The sequence below is a fragment of the Bombina bombina genome, chromosome 3 (genome assembly GCF_027579735.1).
Source record: "Bombina bombina isolate aBomBom1 chromosome 3, aBomBom1.pri, whole genome shotgun sequence".
In the NCBI taxonomy this organism is placed as follows: Eukaryota; Metazoa; Chordata; class Amphibia; order Anura; family Bombinatoridae; genus Bombina; species Bombina bombina.
In genome coordinates, this window is record NC_069501.1 from 1029075900 (window position 1) to 1029097774 (window position 21875).

At 37.5% G+C, this 21875-nt stretch overlaps 1 protein-coding gene across 1 annotated transcript in view; it reads right to left on the reverse strand.

Annotated features, from left to right (window-relative positions):
- The window catches only part of BIN2 (bridging integrator 2), a 151478-nt gene that overhangs the window by 61201 nt on the left and 68402 nt on the right, over positions 1–21875 (reverse strand). Inside the window, exons 3-5 of the mRNA XM_053708227.1 lie at positions 16317–16371; positions 3921–4015; positions 3245–3340 (exon numbers count right to left, since the gene is read on the reverse strand). Of these exons, the coding sequence (XP_053564202.1) occupies positions 3245–3340; positions 3921–4015; positions 16317–16371 (246 nt within the window). The remainder of the gene's footprint in view (positions 1–3244; positions 3341–3920; positions 4016–16316; positions 16372–21875) is intronic.

Consider the following 21875-nt stretch of genomic DNA (forward strand, 5'->3'; position numbering starts at 1 on the left):
GCTTTAGGTGATTGGGAATCCATGCTGCTTTCTGAGTAGCTCAGCTCCATTAATGTATTAGAGTCTCTGGCAAGTTGGTCCTTTGATAGGGTCTGGTCTTTGAAATGGTCTGCTACCATCTTTTTAGGCTGTTGTGCTAGCTTAGGTTTTCGCTTATCAGCCTGAGACATAATAAATGGGCAGTAGGGATATCCCAAACAGTCACAGAGGTTAGGAAGTTTTATAATAGTCTCTTTAGTAAAAGAGCATATGAAGATCTCAAAAATAATGAAAGGAAAAACAAAGTCCCCCTGGTGTCAAGTGGAGTTTAAACCATCATGCTGGATTGCTCAAGCTTAGAAAATGTGTCTCTGTAGAAAAGGTAGTAGGTTTCACCCCATGGTATCTCTTGTTGCAAATAGTTTTCAGACCCACCAGATTAGTAAACGATCTTTGGTGTAAGTGTGACCCATATATTAGAACTTAGAATCCTCTATTTGCAAAAGTCCTAAACACTTTATGTCCGGGTCTAGGGGTGTAAGTGTGTAAGAGATATTAGCAGGATTTAATGCTTGCAGTTTTATATTAGTGTGAACCATTAACATAACATAGGGCTTACTCCCTTATAAGAGTATACTTTTGTTCCAGGTACACTATTTAGTAAGGAAGCTGGCTTAGAGAAATATAAAGTGAGACTATAAAGGCTGTGACACACTGCAAGCGATGCGGTGCGAGGCGAAGCAGCTGCTTCGCTCCGCGTTGCATCGCTTCTAAAGTTCAAATATTTAATCTCTGAGTGCTCAGCTATGCGACCTGATGCAGTATAGTGCTCCGCTTGCAGTGTGTCACAGCCTTTAGCCTGCAGTCAGGAGCCCAGTGCTGAGTTGTCTCTATAGGCCTGTTGGAAGATGCTCTAGGAGTAAATTAGGGGTCTCTTATATAGGGTCAGTTATATCTCTGTGTGAGACCTTTTCATATGGGTTCTAACAGTCCCCAGTCTATATGTGACACTGCTGTTGTAAGTGCGCAACAAGTATGGCGGTATTTCACGCCTCCTACTCACAGGGCTTGGGGACAACAGGGCTGATTATGGCTTCTTAGCGCTGGTGTCTGTCACTTCGCCTCTGTTCACTTTAGAACCTTTTGCGGTCTGTGTAGTTAGAGCAGATGGCTCCACAAGCTCCGGTTCCTCCGGTTCCAAATTGGCGTGAACGGCCCAGATCTCCAGCTATCAGACCGCAGCTGATGTTGAGTCAGCAGACCCTCCGGAGCGGAGCCCCGACCCTCCATGTGAGGCCCAATGTTAGGCTTAGGGCTTAGGCTGTAAGTGGAGACGACAGTTCCTTCGTCGAGGGGAGGGCCGCAACAGTATGTTTACCATCTCGGGCACACGTACAGCTTCGAAGTCGGACAAAGTATTCGGGTCTCTTAGAGATGTAGGTGATGTAGTAAGGGTAGTCAATCCTTGGTCTCTAGGCTCAAAATTGAGGTGTTAAATCTGTAAAGACGCAGAGCTCTCTCTACATGCGACTGCACAGCATGGCGGTTAGCTCCGCCCCCAGTGTTAGTGTTTTTTTAATATGTAAGTTAGTTTATTTAATTGGTAGTTTAATTTAATTGTAGTATAATAGTTAGGGTAGGTTAATTAATAGTTTAAAATTAGTTTATTTTAATTCTACAGGTAAGTTTTAATTTATTTGAAGATAGGGATGTTGTTATTTTAATTTAAAGTTAAGGGGTTGTTAGGTTTAGGGGTTAATAGCTTAATTTAGTTTTTTGCGATGTTGGGGGCTGACAGTTTAGGGGTTAATAGGTTTAGTTAGTGGTGGTGATGTGGGAGGCCAGAGGTTTAGGGGTAAATACGTTTATTTAGTGGCGGCGGTGTTGGGGAGTGGCGGAATAGGGGTTAATAAGTTTATTTAGTGGTGACGATATAGGGGGTGGCAGATTAGGGGTGTTTAGACTCAGAGTTTATGTTAGGGTGTTAGGTGTATTTGTAACTTTTTTTCTACCATAGAAATTAATGGCGTATGCTTCATTCTCTTGCAGCATCGAACATAAGCTTTTGGTGCATTCAGACTCCCATTGATTTCTATGGCATCCGCTGCCTCAAGGGTGGCGGATTGAAAACCAGGTACGCTGTGTCGGAAAAGACGCGAGCGTACCTGTTAAATGTTTGATAAATGGGGAAAAGTGTCAAATAGAGCCCAATGTGTATTCGGAACATCTGTAATGACATAAGCATCGATCTGCGTCGGATTGAGATAGTTGGATCGTATGTTATCGTTATGTCACAAATTTCAACATTTGCCAATCTTGAGGCTTTGATAACTAGGTCGGATCAATCTCGCAACAATTACGATGCGGAATTCCAGCGTATTTTCGGTTGACACTTTGATAAATAGGCTCCATTGTGGCTCCCCAAGTTTTATTTTTCTAAATATCCTTGATGTTTGATTATTCTTTAGCTATCCTTTTACTAGATTTAATTCCGTAGACAGTACCTGCCTTTCAGTCTTGCCTTGCCTACTTGACTGATTCCTGACTATTGTACTTAACAGGCCCACACCTACTTTCTGTACCTGTCTGCCTGTTTATTTGCCTATAGTACTAACTATAATAACCTCAATCAATCTGTTAACAAATGCCTTGTTGGACTCTGCCTTAAGTTTCTAGTCTGGCTAGTCCTATTCCCCCTCTTGTAAATGCCATGTTCTGTCTTTAGTTGTGTTTTATCTATGGCCTGCTTGCTCTTGGATTCTGGATTTATCTTTATTATTGCTATCTATCATACAGATATATATGTGATACTTGAATTTACTTGAATTCATCTAGTATAGCATACAACATTACTTCTGACTTGTTGGGTTCTTCTTAATTAACTTTCAGAAACCCTTTCAGTAACTGGAAGGAATTTAAAATGAATTATGGCTAGTGGGTTTGAGGACAAATTATGAATACAGAATAATAAAATAAGTTGTAGATGTAAGGCAACAGGATTATCTTAAACAATTATAGGAAAATATTTGGATGAATCATTTTATTGGGAAAAAAACAGAAGAATCTCTGGTTAAGCAGTCAAATGTTATGACTGAAGTATATGTTGGGCATAACATGATGAGTAAAATGTCACATAGTTACAGTTCTTTGTTGGTTTATAAAAAAAAAAACTAGAGGACAATTGTGAGCTAATACTATATACCCTGATGTAGCATGTAGGAGAACAAGCATTAGACTGAAAACATATTGCAACATAGTAAATCACCTTCATTTCAGGGAACTGGGACATGTAATTCTCCATGATTCGCACTGCCTGATCTGACAGCTTCTCCTCATAATCATTCCAGAGAAGGTCATCATTCTGTAGAAGAAAGCCCAGTTACTGGAACAAGTATAATAGCTGATAGTAAATATATGAATTTTCACCATAGACCACCATTGACAGGTTATTTATCTCCCAGATATATTTTGCACAGAGTTTAGTGTGTAGATGTGAAATAAATGGCCCTGTATAGACAAAGAACCATCATTTAGCACAATCCTTTTGTACCATATACATTGTTAGGTAAAAATTATCATTGCATGTTAAAGCCCAAAGTGGTGTTGCTGCACTGACATTTTTTTTTTTACTTTGCATCATGAAACCCCATCAAATACTTGACCCCTAACCAACAGTATTCTAATCCTTAAAGTACTTAACACTTTTTGCAAGATTTTCACTTATTTATAGTTTTTTTTTTTAATGTTCAGAATTGTGCTATAAATATTTTGTGTTTCATTTTCATTCCATGATCCATTGTTATAAGACAGTCTCAATGTCTCTTTAACATATAATAGGGCATGTTGGTCTATTTTCTTAAGTGTATTGTTAATAATATATATAATATATATATAAAAATGTATTATCATATTACTTTGCAGATACCATGTAGGTTAGTTACCTCTACAATTGCTTTCAGATCATTATATCCATCCCAGTCTGCTCTATAAATGATATGTAGGGTTTCTGATAATTTCTTGGAGCTTTCATGCATTGCTGTGAATAACATTTTACACATTAGAAATATTCATCAAAGTACTGTGTCATAACAAGAAAGTTGGTGTATTATTAAAATGAAGGGCAATGAAAGAACACTTTTCTAATTGCTCCTCCATGAAATAAAAACAAAGCATTTATAATAATCATCACCAGTTGAAGCTTATGTGGTTTTATTTTGTGCTCAACCTCATGCAATCAACATAGTTTAATTGGGTATTACAAGTAATTGGTTAAAATGTTTAGCCAAATTATTGTTAACGCACCTGATATTTATATAGTGTGCCCTATACTTTCAAAGAGGTAGCATGCTCATTGCGCTCATATTCCAAGTAGTAGGTTAAAGGGACATTAAACACTAAATACATGCTAGAAAGAATGATGCATTAAAAGAAAAGACTAACATGTAGATGTATTTTTTTAAAGTTTCATTAGTTGTTTAAAAAGTGACAAAATAAGTGTAAAGTTTTAGTGTCTATAAAACACTGGGTGCTGCCATGTTGTAACTTGTGTTACCTTCTCTGCTGTGGCCAATTAGGGTCAGTTATAAATAGGTCACTAGAGTGTGCAGCCAATGGTTGTGCTGGATTTAACAGTGTTCTGCACTTCCATTTCTAACAGGAACTGAAAAGCTCACAATTTCAGAATGGAATTACAGGCAAAGAGGACAAAATAAATAATGAAAGTATATTGCAGAGTTGTTTTATTATATACAATTTATCATTTTATATTACCATCTCAAAGTGTTTAATGTCCCTTTAAGTGCTGCACTTGCACGCCTTATAAAATACAGCTTTCTCTTTTAACACTTTTGAAAACCAGGTATTAAGTGGTATCCCTTGCTATTGTACATTGAAAAAAATGTGGAAGGTGCATAGCAAAGGACTTAACCAAAAATTCCATTCCTTGAGTGGAAATTTTGCTCTCCCTCGGATTAGCATCTCAGTGTTTGAATTTTGAATGTTTTCATCTGGCAGCATGTTTCTGCCTTTTTTATAGAGTTTACATTAAAAGTTAAGTTTTATTTTGAGGAGCATTTCATTAGCTAGGTTGTTGAAAGTGTGTGCCGTTAGGGTGTAATCCTTTTCCCTTTTTTTATATGAATTTTAAAGCAGGCAAATCTATTAACTGAGGCAAATTACACACCTGCTGTTTCTGACCCGAATAGTGCTACTAATAGGCTTCTAGATTGTAAGTTCCCACAGGAATAGGGCCCTCAATTCTTCCTGTATTTGTTTGATACATTTTGTCCTGTATCTTAAATATATTTTATTATTGTTGTACTTTTATCTATTGTACTCATGGACAGTGCTGCAGAAATTGTTGACGCTTTATAAATAAAGAATAATAATAATATAATATTCTTTTTTTTTTATGTATTCATTTCTCTCGACCATTGCAAAATATGTCAGGAGGAATGCATGCATTTCTACTCTCTGAAATTTCTTTTAAAAATAACATACTGACTTCAAATTATTTGTTTCCATGTGCTAGCTAAATTGCTTTTCCAATGTATTAGTGAATGCATATAATCACTCGTACACTAGAAGGTAATGTTTTCTAATAGCAAGTCATATGAGATGTAGCTGGGTCTTAGTTTCCTGTACATTGTTGGGGATGGACTTTAATCAGTATTAATGTGAGCAGATAGTTACATTTAAAAAGTTGAATGCAAAATCTAAGCACTTGTAGATTTTTTGTGTAAAAACATAATTTATTCTTACCTGATCAATTAATTTCTTTCATGGTGGTGAGTTCACGATAAATTTCTCCTGGGAATTACCTTCTTTACCACTAGGAGGAGGCAAAGATTCCCAAACCCCAAGAGCTTTATATAACCCCTTCCACCTCTATGGTAGTTGGTCTGATGTATAGCCAAGTAAAAAAGGTAGGAAAAGAAATAAAGAGCAAACAATATAGGAGCCAGGAAAAAATATGTGCCATAACATAAAACACCATCACCAAAATAATAAATTCTTTAATAAAGGTGGTAAGAGTCCATGATCCATTATGCCAAAGCTGTGGAGAGTCCATGAGTAATAAATAGATAGGATGGGGGGGGGGGGGGCGTGTCCTTGCAGCGACTCTGAGCAGTAGCAATTTCAGGAGCTCTTGAGGAGGTTAAGCTAATCCATCGATTTTCCAAACCAAACTATGGCATCCAAAGAAGAAAACCCATCTCTCAAGTCCACAAGGCTTTGTGGATGACATACATACCAAATTTGCTGTACTCATGACTCAGGAGCAGCTGAATGGAATGTAGAGGCCTATAGCGGTGGCTAACTACTAGGCCAAGCACCCCCCACCCCAGTAACACGGGTATCCTGCCTCATCAAGATTGAGGTCTATAACTTTAATATTTGGACCTACAGCCAACTACAAACCTCCATTAACCGGACCCAGAAACTCAGCTGCCATGGGCGTTAAAAGCACTATTTTGCCGACTAGATGTACAATACCAGAGGGTAGAGGCACTCCTACAATCTCTGTATGACAAAGCACCATCTGCAGAGGTCTTGGAACAATATAATGGAGTACACGCCGGCCACAGTAACTACCAGACACACATATTACCCACAACCAACCGCAGTGAGTAATGGTAGGTAGAAACAGCCCCTCAGGTATTAAATGACTTGCGGGGTTCTCCACGTGGTCAAACCTTCTCATACATAGTCTACATCGGGGACTCTGAACCCTCCGGCTGCTTTGACAGGCCCCAGTGCAGTCAAAAGAGTAAAGAGAGTCTGTAGACCACCTATCTTAATGCTTCTGAAACCACCTGCTTCACAGCATCCAACTCAGGTATCTCAAGGGGACAGGGTTGAGATGCACCATCTTGATAATGGGACACAGTGCAATGCTCTTTGGAAATATGATAGAAGATATGACCCAATACTTAAGCAGGCTATAGAACTTAAGGGACTTTCTTCTTGGAAAAGATTGGAAATTGAGTATTGTTTTTGGATCCGTATTGCACTCTCAAATTGCAATAAGTCTGCACGAAAAGTTGGAGTGGGGTGAAGCAGCAGATCTCTACTTGCTTGGGCTGTAAAAATACACTGATGGCATTTCAGCCCTATACCTATTTTATTATTTTAACTGTGACTAATAATAAAAAAGGGAGAATGGTACACTTCCCTGGGAATATATTATTCATCTGTTTATTGTCTGGGACTACGCTATAAGCTCTTTAGGTGGAGCCACTTACATTTTTTCTGTTTACGGAATTAACTTACAGTTAGTAAGCTAATATTGCTCTAAACATTTCAATGTCTTCTTCAATAGTTTGATCTTCTATACTCATAGAAACAAATATATATGCTTATGTCCCGGTTGGAGCTATACTTACCTTAAAGTGAATGTAAAGTTTGATGAATGTGTGCCCAGTTTTTAAAAATCCTATTAAAAACAGCGGCACTTTCATTCATCAAACTTTACATTTCACTTAAAAAATACTTACCTTTTATTCTTGAAAGCCGCTTCAGCGCTTCCCCTGCCCGTCGCAAGCCTCTACATACGTCAGCAATGACAAATCTGGCTTCCTCCAATCACGGCTCCCCCCCCCCCAGAGCAAACATTGCCTGAGGCTAAGCCGTAAATGGAGGAAGCCGGAAACATAATTTTTGACATATGAAGAAACTTGCGACGGGCGGGGTAAGCGCTGGAGCGGCTTTCAAGAATAAAAGGTAAGTATTTTAACAAAACGAGTGAAATGTAAACCTTGATGAATGAAAGTGCCCCTGTTTTTTATAGGATTTTTAAAAACCGGGCACACATTCGTCAAACTTTACATTCACACATTGCAGTTTTATCAGTTGGCACTTATACACTGTACCAATGGATTTTTTATTTTATAGATAACTTAGGTCCATCAGTGTTAAATTTACCAATGCTACTTTCCCATTAACCCTCTTACAATATTTTTGTTGTAGTCCTAAGGCAGAGTTGTAGATATAGGCAATTCAAAATGTGTCATCCAGTTGATCGTGACTTACATTACTTTGATTAAACACCCCTCTTGAGTCTCATTGCTTTCAGTTGTCATGTGTTTCAGCTGACTTTAATATTGTTATAAGCCCATACTTACCACATGAAGCCTGCCTGTTTACAGCTTATTCCAGTCCTGTTAACCTGGTTTATAAATGTTGCAGATATCTTCACTGTGGCCTAGTCCTCATAACATCACTGCCGCACCACGTGTGCTTTTATGGCTGTGGTTCTCTCCAATATCAATTAACATATACACATATCTCTAATAGTTTTGTAGGAACTTAATATGCTTATCATATCTTCCAAGGGTCCAAAAGTTGCCCATAATCTTATACTATATTTCATAGGTCTTCCTAAGCTTACAATATAACTATAATTAAGGATCCAAGAGTGATCCTGTTATAACTGTTGAAGGCTAATGTGTTGCAAATAACCCTAATGTTAAAGCCATGCGGTTCACCTATAGAATTAAGAGGTTATGTAGAAACATGCCCCAGTTTATCACTTTTAGATGTTCATTTTGCTACAAATATGTTATGTAACATTAACAATCATTTATTGATTTAATCTTGTCAAGAGATTTTCCTCTTGAATGTAACCTCTACAACTTTGCATTACTTGATGTAACTGGAACCAAAACATGTACATGCTAGATTTATGTACTATGAAAATATTTTGATGCCATGTATATTGTATATACTTGTATTTTTGAACCTCAATAAAAAACTTTATTTTCATAACAAAACAAAATCCACAACCCATATTTTCTATATGCATTTTAAAATTACCAACAGGCAAAATTACACAAAAACAACAGCCTAAAGAACCTTTCTACCAAAAACTGCCTCTGAAGAAGTGAAAACATCAAAATGGTAGAATTTAGTGAAAGTATGCAGTGAAGACCAAATAGCTGCCTGGCATATTTGGTTTATTCTTCAAGCCCAAGACGTAGCTACCGATCTAGTAGAATGAGCAGTAATCAGATTAGGAGGGGTCTAACCCACCCTCAAGCAACCTTCAAGAATCAAAACTTTAACTAAGAAGCCAAAGATACAGCAGAAGCTTTCTGACCTCGCTTAGCACCAAAAAGTGAACACAAAACTCAAAGTTTGTCTGAAATCCTTAGTAACATCAACAAATACTTAAAGGCTCTAACTTCATCCAGATTGTGAAAAAGACTCTCTGAAGAATTCTTAAGATTAGGACACAAAGAAGGGACAACCATTTCCCTGCTTAAATTATCCAAGAACATAACCTTAGGAAGAAAATCAACTTTGGTTCTTAAAACTGCCTTATCATGATGAAAAATCAAATAAGGAGAGTCACAAGAAAGAGTAGACAGTTCAGAAGAGTAAATAGCCAAAAGAAACAAGACTTTCCTGGAAAGAAACTTAATATCTACCTTCTGCATAGGCTCAAATAGAGGAACCTGCAAAACCTTCAGCATCAGATTCAAGTTCCAAGGAGGTGAAATTTGGTTTAAAAACAGGCTTAATGTGCACCAAAGCATGCACAAAGCCATGAATATCAGGAAGATTAGCAATTTTCTTGTGAAACAAAACAGCGCAGAAATCTGACTTTTCAAAGAACTGATAGATAAACCTTTTTGCAAAATTCTAGGAATCATAAATGAATGCCAAGAAAAATCATGCAGAAGACCCAAAAAAATAAGTTTTCCAAACTTTATAATACATTTTCATGGTAACTGGCTTTTAAACTTTAATCAGGGTTTCAATCACAGACTCTGATATGCCTAAGGACTAACTGTTCAATCAACATGCCATCAAGTTTAGAGATTTCAGATGCTGATGTAACAACAGACCTTGGCAAAAAAGATCCAGCCTCAGAGGAAGAGGCGAGGGAGGGCAACTGGACATCTGAACCAGATCCGCAAACCAAACTCTGCGGGACCAGGCTGGACCATGAAACTATCAGTGCATCCATAAACTCTGCCTGAGGATCCCTTGACTTTGCAAAGTACCTGGGAAGTTTGTTGTTCAACCGAGAAGCCATCAGATCTACTTCCAGAAGACCCCAAAGATCTACAAACTGGTTGAACCCTTTCAGATGGAGCGACCATTCTCCTTATGAAGGAACAGATGACTGAGAAAATACGCTTTCCAATTAAACACCCCTAAAATTTGGGCTGCTGAAATTAGACAGCAATTGGTCTCTGCCAAAGAGAGAATTCGTGAAACTTCCCTCATGGCTAAAGGACTGCGAATCTCCCCTTGATGGTTGACATATGCCACGGCTGGGACATTGTCTGACTGAAACTGGAGGAAAGATTATCCTTTCAGCAAGGGCCAAGCTTGAAGAGATCTGAAAATTGCATGAAGTTCTAAGATGTTCATAGGCAACCTTGCCTCAAAAGGAGCCCAAAAGCTCCCCATCCTGAAAAACTTGCATCTCTAGTGATCACAGACCAAATAGGAGGAGCAAAAGAAGCCCCTGCAATATAACCTGGTGATCCTGCCCCCAAGAAAGAGGCTTTCTTGTATTGAGATCTAGAAAAATTCTCTGAGACAGAGTATGGTCTCTGCACCACTGTCGAAGCATACAAAGTTGAAGTGGTCTCATATGAAAATGAGTAAATGGAATAGAATCCGATGCTTTTCTGATCTCTGATGAAAGACATAAGAGCCCCCAGAACCTTTGTGAAGATCCTTGGAGCTGTAGCCCAGACCAAACGGAAGAGCAACAAACTGAAAATGCTTTATTAGAAAAGCAGACCTCAGAAACTGAAAGTGGCTTTTGTGAGTCTAAGGGGTCGATTTATCAACCTCTTCAGCAGGCTTTCACCTGCCTACGGCTGCAGGTTCTCACAAGAGAATCTGCACGCCGTATTTATCAACTCCTGCTCATGCGTGATTGGCTATGTGCGGGTAGGGGGCGGGATTGCACACGAGCGCAAAATATCGCTCGTGTGCAATGCTGAATTACGGCAGGGGAATTTAGCCCACCATAGGCGAGCTGTGGGGGACAGGGGTGCATATATGGGCCCTTGTCCGCTGCAGATTAATAAATCGACCTTTGAATATGGAGATAAGCATCCTTTAAATCTATTGAAGACATAAACTGCCCTTGATAAACAAAAGGCAGAATAGAATGAATAGTCTCCAATTTGAATGTTGGAACTCTGACAAACTTGTTCAGAGCCTTTAGGTACAAAACTTGTCTGAATGGTACATACTTCTTGGGAAAAATAAAGAGATTTGAATAAAATCCCTTTACCTGTTCCAGCAGAGGAATAGGAAATATCATACCAATGGATTCCAAATCCAGGACTGATTGAAGAACAGCCTGAGCATTTAAAGGATTCTTCAGAATATTTGAAAAAATAAACCTATATCTGGGAGGTCTTAACCTGAAACCTATTCAATAACCCTCAGAAATTATATTCAGAGCCCAAAAATCTGAAATATTCAGAAACCCTTCCTCTTAGAAGAGACTTATCCTGCCCTCTAACAGAGAATCTGTGTTGGGGGCCGCACCTTCATGCGGACTTAGGAACAGGAGTAGATTTTCTTTGGCCTGCTTAGGCCTGTTCCAATTAGAGATTGGCTTCCAAACTGAGGAACCTTGCTTAGCTGTGGAGTAATCCGATTTTTGCTCCTTACTTTGACAAAAGGAACGGAAACGATTAGAAGTCTTAAATTTATTTTAAGCCTAGATTTCTAGAAGCCTAGATTTCTTATCTTGGGGATGAAAAGCTCCTTTACCACCAGTAACAGTGGGAATAATGTAATCTAGCTCTATCCCAAACAATTCTTTCCTTGAAAAGAAATATTCAAGAGTCTGGACTTAGAAACTGCATCAGCAGACCATGACTGTAACCATAAAGCTTGTCATGAAAGGACAGACAAGGACATGTTCTTAGCATTAATCCTAATGATATCCAAAATATAATCTCCAATAAAGGAATTAGCACAGATTTAAGCGAACCTAAAAGTTTAAGAAAATCTTCACTTTTAGAATTTTCAGAAAATCTGACTAGAAAGACTATCCAACCAAATGGAAGCAGCAGCAGAAACATCAGCAATAGTAATAGCTGATCTGAAAAGATAACCTGCCTGAAAATAGGCCCTTGTATGAAATTATTCAAGTTTCCTATCCAAAGGGTCTTTAAAAGAAATGCTATGCTCCAGAGGGATAGTAGTATGTTTTGCCAAAGTAGAAATGGCACCATCTACCTTAGGCACAGCTTCCTAAAGCTCAATATTAGAAGCTGTAAGAGGATACACCTTTTTTAAATCTTGTAGAAGGATTAAATGAACTACTAGGTTTAGACCATTCTTTTGATATAATCCCAGCCATAGCATCAGCCACTGAAAAAACCTTTGAAAAATCCTTATTAGATTTATAATAAGAATCTAAACGACTGGTAGACCCCTCTCCAGAAACTGTAACATCATTAATTTCTAACGTATACAAAACCTCCTTTAATAAATAACAAATGTGATCAATCTTAAATAAAAAAGGAGGAAAGAGCAGGCTCAGGATCAGAGACAGGCCCCTGATCATCAGAAAATACCTCACCCTCAAAAGCTTCATTAGCCTCATGAGACACAGTAATATTGCGACTAGTAGAAGTCATATCTTGTACTGACGTTTTACGCTTACTTTGAAGAGATAGTAAACCCAATTTTTTCTTTCATGATTCAGACAGAGCATGCAATTTTAAGCAACTTTCTAATTTACTCCTATTATTAATTTTTCTTTGTACTCTTGGTATCTTTATTTGAAAAGCAGAAATGCAAAGCTTAGGAACTGGCCCATCTTTGTTTCAGCACCTGGATAGCTCTTGCTGATTGGTGGGTAAATGTAGCCACCAATCGGCAAGCGCTACCCAGTGTTCGGAACCAAAAATGGACCTGCTCTTAAGCTTACATTGCTGCTTTTTCAAATAAAGATAGCAAGAGAACAAAGAAAAGTTTATAATAGGAGAAAATTGGAAAGTTGCTTAAAATTGCATGCTCTATCTATATTGTAAAATTCTTTACTGCCAGGAACAATTTGAGCTGGACTTTTCTCTAATGAACAAACAGAAGGAGCTTAATACCTTTGGAAGCAAATGCAGCATTAGATTGGTCTGAATGCATCAAAAAATACTAACTTAGGTTTTTGCGTGCGTGTGCATATAATCCCCCATAGAAATCAATGGAGAAAAAAAAATTGTTATAAGAAAACACCCATCACACAAACAACATAGCATATTCGCATTAGCAAATGTGAAATATTTACAGTAATCACATAGCTAAAATCTTTATTACCTATAAATATTGCATAAATATGTTTTCACATCTTTTCATCTACTTAAGGGCAAAGGGCTCTAATGCACTTATATATATGTCTATATATGTGTGTATATATATATATATATATTGCAGGTTGCTTTAGCTAGTATCTCCCTAGTTGGCATTGTTCTCTATGGTTATAACTTGAGCTGGGCATGCCCTTATTTTGTATCTCTCTGTGGTTCAAATGAGGATATTTATTGTGTTTTGATATCCATTGCAGCCCTACACATTCATTCTTTGTTTGAAAATAGTCTCAGACACGCTATGTAGACTTTGTGATTTCATTGCCTTTTTGTATCGAGTGGTGTATGAATAGCCTTTTTGTATTATGATGTTTGCTGTGTCACACTCACATGGTGTGACTCTCCCATCAGCTTTAGCAGTTGATTCTCTAAAAAATTAATTTTTCAACATTTCGTTTGTTTGCTAGTTTATTGACTTTTTCTTCATCTCTGTTTTTTATTTTTTATGTTTTTTATTTTTTGTTTTTTGTCGTTTATTGTGCTTATCATCCCGCTTGTGGTATTATTGGTTATAATTAGCACATCATATTTTGTTAATGTTTTTTATTTATATTTTGTGTATTTTTTTGGCATTTGTGTCTTTCTTATTATGATTGTTGCCATGTATTAATTTTTCATTTTTTACTATACATTATTCTCCCCGTTTGTTCTTTTGCAATCCTTTGTTGGATTATTGTTGAATTCACATATAAACATTATTTTTAATTGTTTGTGAGGTGGTGGCTAGGTAGGTTGTTTGTTCACTTTTAGTTTTTCTTGTTTTGTTTCTTCCTTTTGCAAATACATTTGTGCTAGTGCTTGTTTTTCTATTTTTCAGATTATATATGTCCTGATGAATTTTTTACTTTGTAATGTATTTTTGAAGTGTTTTGTGCAACTTTTTTGTTTCAGAAAACAGTTAAAGGATCACAAAACTTTTAATTTTTATTGGTAATTACATTATCAGATTTCAATCAGGAACATTTATATATCATAACTAACTTACTTATACACAAAAACGAAGTTTATAAATCTAATATAATTATATTTTATTTTCGATTCTGACGTACCTGAAGCCAAACCCCCTATAATGGGCCGTCCACTAACAAAACTATTCTCCAATCAAAATTTGTTTTTGTGCATATCATTAGAAGCCAATGTCGTCATCATGTGCACGCGCACTTCGTTACTGACATGCCAATGTCGTCATCATGCGCATGCGCACTTCGTTACTGACATTCGCGCATGCGCATTTTTTACCGGTGATAACAGAAGATTCAGAGCGTCTGCTGTTAAGACATATTCAATGACGAGGTCATTCAAACGCGCATGCACATTGCGACGTAATTCCGACATTTTGATAACTCAGGTTATCATGGATGATTGGTGCATGTAAACGAAGATTCGAGCGGTGGGTTTGGAATTCAATAAATTCTTAGAGCAGAATATCTCGATAACGGTAAAAGTATGAAACACAAACCGGATTACAAATATAATTGATACATATTGATTTAGAGATTCAAGATAACTTTATAGCAACGTTTAGTGTCCCTTTAACCACAGCTCTGAGACTGCAGTAAGGATTGAAGCATAAATGGTGATTGCGTTAGTGCAATTGCGATTTCGCTCAACTTGTAATATCAGCGCAATTTAAAAGGCATGCGAAAAACACATTATTGCTTGTGCAAAACAGATTGCACCTCACTTGTAATCTAGCCCTAAAACAGGTATTACATAAGTATAAGGGAGGGGATGCCTCAGCCTGGTTACAATAAACACACTTAATATTGGTAGACAAGTGTTCAGCAATTTCAGCTTAGTGAAAAACACAGAGAAATGTTTTAATTTGTTAAAATACCTAAAACAGTCCCCTACTATGCTTGATGACAGGAAAACCAGTCCTGTACTGAAAACATATCAGCAGAAGACACACTAAAGGAGTGAACTGTAGACCCAATAGGAGGAGGCAAAAGACAAGTCCCTGCAACATTCTTGGGAGGATACTAGTGACTACAAATGTAATAGTAAAGAAAAAATAAGGCACACAACAAACTCCTTAAACTTCCCTCTTGACAAACACTGCACTCTGAGGGGAAATGGGTCTCAACTCAGTCTGAGAACCCCTCTCAACAAAGAAATCATCTGCACATCACAATTGCTCACCTTCCTCCAGTAGAGGCAAAGATAAGACTAACTTCCATAGTGGTGGGAGGGGTTATATAGAGCTGTTGGGGTTTGGGAGTCTTTACCTCCTCCTAGTGGTAGGGAAGGTAATTCCCATGAGTAATGAATTGTGGACTCTTACCACCTTCATGAAAGAAAATACATTGTCGCACTGATTCTCAAAATGTCCATGTTGCTCTAATACTGAATGGGTGTGTTTTTCAGTCTTTGCTCTTCATTATAAATCCATATGTAAAAATTGAACATAATGGACATGTAAGCCCTAAGTCATGAAACTTTGATTTTGACTTCCATATTCCTTTAAAGGGACATTAAAGTCAAAATTAAACTTTCATAACTCAGATATGATTCAGAAAGACTGCAATTTTAAACAACTTTCCAATTTACAGCAATTATCTAATCTAATTTGTTCTATTGTTATCCTTTGTTAAAAACTGCACTACTGGGAGCTATCTGCGGATTCATGGCCACACATATATGCCTCTTGTGATTGGCTCACCCAATGTGCTCAGCTAGCTCCCAGTATTTTAGTTTTAGTTCTTCAACAAAGGATACCAAGAGAATGAAGTAATTTGATAACAGAAGTAAATTTGAAAGTTGTTTAAAATTGTATGTTCTGTCTTTATAACATCCCTTTAATAATCTAAAGGATAAAGAGGATCTCACCAACCTCAGATGCAAGCAAGATAATACAATTTATTCTGAACTGGTCTTTATTCACATGATTGATTTATGGATCATTTATTTTATCCTCTGTTTACAACTACATAGTATATTGCTTATAAAGCATAATAATACAAATAATCAGAACACAGTTTATCTTACCTTTCACAGCACTGAAGACTGCCTTTAAATCCTTGTATAGTTTATTGCCTTCATTCTAAAATGAAATAAAATACATTTTAGTATATGGTTATTTTTTCCCTAAGCACTATATTATTGAATAAGAAAAGAATGTTATATAAATGAACTAGGGCATTATTGAAAATCCTTAATTTATATCGAAGACGAGTGTGTGTGAACTTATCTAATAATATGCAGTAGAGCAGAGCTGTCAAAACTACAGCTTATGGACCAATTCCAGCCCTCCAATGGTTTCTGTGTGGCCTTTAGCACCACTTAGCAAACATCAGCCATTTGTTATTGAAAAAAAGTTCCACTGTTCCCATTAGGTAACTAATTAAGCAGATGTATTTGTACTACATATTGTAAATTAGAGTGACATACACAGTTACTTTAAATTTGTTAATTGTAACTAATTTTGTAAGTAATTTTAACTAAATAGGTGATTATAATAAATCTTCAGGCTTCCAACCATCATGCGTGAAGTCTGGCTTGCTTCCCTCCCGCAGCCTCTTGGTGTCTGGTTTTAAGGGACTGCCTGAGCCATGCCCACTTTTCACCAGCAACCCCTGTCCTCCCAACATGACAGTCTTCCTGTGACCCCACCCCACCTAACATGACAATTTCAAGAAAATGCCAGTGGGGCCACTGTTGACAAACTGTTTAAAGACCTATTTGAGTTGAAAAATGACATGCTTTAATTAGTTAGAGAATGTAATTTTAAGACTAACAACCCTGTAATGCTATGTGTTTAACCCCCTACAAATGGATTAAACACATAGTTAAAGTACTGTTCAGGAGCCTCAGAGCACTGCTGGAACCGAGGAGAAACTAAGGCTGACCCAATCAGCAGCATTAGTCACATGACCCTGCTGTTGGGAAAAAAGTGTCAAGTAATTATGTGATTTTATGTATTTATTTAGTTTGCAAAAATATATTTAAGGTAAAGCTGATAAATGGAGATAAAAGCAAATGCAAGTTTATCTAGAATTCATCCATAGGCATAGATTACATAGTGAATGTGTGTGCATAATAGCTAGTTTACACTGCACATGTGCAAACGCATCAGCACTGAAATGCTGTGAAAGCTAGATTTCAGCATGGCGGCAAGTATGAGTAGAGGAAGGCAGGCATGCTTATAACATATAATTAGTGTCCTTTTAAAGCAGTGATAACTTTAACAAAGAATCATTTTTGCAAACATACTTTATATATTTAAATACAATTTTAAATGTCTACTATGTTTTTCAGATTTGACTTTTATATCCCTGTAAATAAAATCAGAATGTTTACTTTTACAAGTAATTATTTGTGTTCAATTTAAAGATACAGTACAGTACTTGCAGGTTCTCCTTATAATAGCCTCTTTTCAAAATAAGACTTTGTTATTGACGACATTTAACAAATATGTCCATACCATAAACACTATAGCCTGCACAGATTTGTTATTGGAATGACAGCCGTACGGAGGAGCTGCCTAATATTTAGTACTGGATTGCAGTTTTGTGTTGGCATGCAAATGCCATACACATGCACAAAGATTACACCTGTATCTCTGTATGTAATTGGCTGCTGGTAAAAGGGGGGTAGTACAATTATAACTTAAGAACGGCTATTTTACAATGTAAGACAATATTTTAGCACCAGTACACTCTGGGGTCGATTTATAAAGCAGCGGATGCTGCTTCCGACCCACTCCGCTTCAGTTCTGCCTGAAGCGGAAGTTAGGAAGCAGCGGACCTAAGACCATTCACTGCTCCTTAACTCTTCCGCCACCTTTGAGGTGGCGGACAGCAATTAGCCCGATCGAATACGATTGGGTTGATTGACACCCCCTGCTAGTGGCCGCGACTCTGCAGGGGGGCGGTATTGCACCAGCAGTTCACAAGAACTGCTGGTGCAATGATAAATGCCGACAGCGTATGCTGTCAGCATTTATCGATGTGCGGCGGCCATGATTTGCTATAGCGGATCATGTCTGTCCGCACCATAATAAATCTACCCCTAAGACTTCATTATACAATGCAGAATTTTTTAATATTCAAATTTTGTTAATGTTAAAATTTTGTATTTTGTATTATTCAAAATTTGTATTTTTAAACAGATGCAGAAATTAATTTATACTTATTTATCAACCTCTAAGAGACTATAAACTTTTGCATTCATGCAGTGTAACCATTGGCAACTATACGCATTATCAGTCAGTGACTGCTCAAAGAAAAGCATAAAAATAAACTAAATAGAAAATAGTCCTGTATTTAACTGATTGTGCCCCAAGTAAAACCCAATAGGTACTTAGGGGTTTACTCCAGCATGCTAAAGGATGCAGCCAAAGGAGCCCTCACATAGCTGAACTACACATCAGCAGTGTGAGAACCTGCAGTATTGAACCATATCTCTCTGTCTTGTTCTTTTCTTGGAGGGACAGTAAAGTCATAATACAAATTTAATGATTCAGATAGATCATGCAATTTTAAACATCTTTCTATTTTACTTCTATGATCTAATTAACTTTGTTCACTTGGTATCCTTTGTTGAAAATCATATCCAGGTAGTCTCAGGAGCAGCAATGCACTACTGGGAGCTAGCTGCTGATTGGTGGCCTCTTGTCCTTGGTTCACCTGATGTATTCAGCTAGTTCCCAATAGTGCATTGTTTCTCCTTCAACAAAGGAAACCAAGAGAATGAAGCAAATTTGATAATATAATCAATTAGAAAGTTGTTTAAAATGATATGCTCTATCTAAATCACAAGAGAAAACTTTAGGGTTCCTTGTCCCTTTAAAATGGTCTCCCCTTTAATGTGTTCCCAATGGTTAATTTGACCCGCTGTAGTGTTGCTTGTAAACATCTCCTTTACCTTTGTAATTTGTTATTTCAGAGCAATGATCCTGAGTCACATGATGTATCTTTATACTCCATAATAAACTGTCAGCCCTCTATACAGCCACATGTTGCTCACATCTGTGGCCCTGTGCTGTCTTTACGTCAGTTTGCAGCCAAGTTTTCTTATTCATGTGCAACATCAGTACATTGCAACTGCAGTACATACAGCCCTTTCCACCATCTACTGCAGCACACATGTACTTGGTACTGTTGTCACCCTGACACTATATTTACCTACATGTCACCCTGACACTATATTTACCTACATGTCACCCTGACACTATATTTACCTACATGTCACCCTGACACTATATTTACCTACATATCACCCTGACACTATATTTACCTACATATCACCCTGGCACTATATTTACCTACATGTATCCCTGACACTATATTTACCTACATGTCACCCTGGCACTATATTTACCTACATGTCACCCTGACACTATATTTACCTACATGTCACCCTGACACTATATTTACCTACATGTCACCCTGGCACTATATTTACCTACATGTATCCCTGACACTATATTTACCTACATGTCACCCTGGCACTATATTTACCTACATGTCACCCTGACACTATATTTACCTACATATCACCCTGACACTATATTTACCTACATGTCACCCTGACACTATATTTACCTACATGTCACCCTGGCACTATATTTACCTACATGTCACCCTGGCACTATATTTACCTACATGTCACCCTGACACTATATTTACCTACATGTCACCCTGACACTATATTTACCTACATGTCACCCTGGCACTATATTTACCTACATATCACCCTGGCACTATATTTACCTACATGTCACCCTGGCACTATATTTACCTACATGTCACCCTGACACTATATTTACCTACATGTCACCCTGACACTATATTTACCTACATGTCACCCTGGCACTATATTTACCTACATGTAACCCTTACACTATATTTACCTGCATGTCACCCTGACACTATATTTACCTACATGTCACCCTGGCACTATATTTACCTACATGTAACCCTTACACTATATTTACCTACATGTCACCCTGACACTATATTTACCTACATGTCACCCTGGCACTATATTTACCTACATGTATCCCTGACACTATATTTACCTACATGTCACCCTGACACTATATTTACCTACATATCACCCTGACACTATATTTACCTACATGTCACCCTGACACTATATTTACCTACATATCACCCTGACACTATATTTACCTACATGTCACCCTGACACTATATTTACCTACATATCACCCTGACACTATATTTACCTACATGTCACCCTGACACTATATTTACCTACATATCACCCTGACACTATATTTACCTACATGTAACCCTTACACTATATTTACCTACATGTCACCCTGACACTATATTTACCTACATGTCACCCTGGCACTATATTTACCTACATGTCACCCTGACACTATATTTACCTACATGTCACCCTGACACTATATTTACCTACATATCACCCTGACACTATATTTACCTACATATCACCCTGACACTATATTTACCTACATGTCACCCTGACACTATATTTACCTACATGTAACCCTGACACTATATTTACCTACATATCACCCTGGCACTATATTTACCTACATGTCACCCTGGCACTATATTTACCTACATGTATCCCTGACACTATATTTACCTACATATCACCCTGACACTATATTTACCTACATATCACCCTGACACTATATTTACCTACATGTCACCCTGACACTATATTTACCTACATGTCACCCTGACACTATATTTACCTACATGTAACCCTGACACTATATTTACCTACATATCACCCTGACACTATATTTACCTACATATCACCCTGACACTATATTTACCTACATGTATCCCTGACACTATATTTACCTACATATCACCCTGACACTATATTTACCTACATGTAACCCTGACACTATATTTACCTACATGTCACCCTGGCACTATATTTACCTACATGTAACCCTGACACTATATTTACCTACATGTCACCCTGACACTATATTTACCTACATGTCACCCTGGCACTATATTTACCTACATGTAACCCTGACACTATATTTACCTACATGTCACCCTGACACTATATTTACCTACATATCACCCTGGCACTATATTTACCTACATGTCACCCTGGCACTATATTTACCTACATGTCACCCTGGCACTATATTTACCTACATGTCACCCTGACACTATATTTACCTACATATCACCCTGGCACTTTATTTACCTACATGTCACCCTGGCACTATATTTACCTACATGTAACCCTGACACTATATTTACCTACATGTCACCCTGACACTATATTTACCTACATGTCACCCAGGCACTATATTTACCTACATGTCACCCTGGCACTATATTTACCTACATGTCACCCTGACACTATATTTACCTACATATCACCCTGGCAATATATTTACCTACATGTCACCCTGACACTATATTTACCTACATATCACCCTGACACTATATTTACCTACATGTCACCCTGGCACTATATTTACCTACATGTCACCCTGGCACTATATTTACCTACATGTCACCCTGACACTATATTTACCTACATATCACCCTGGCAATATATTTACCTACATGTCACCCT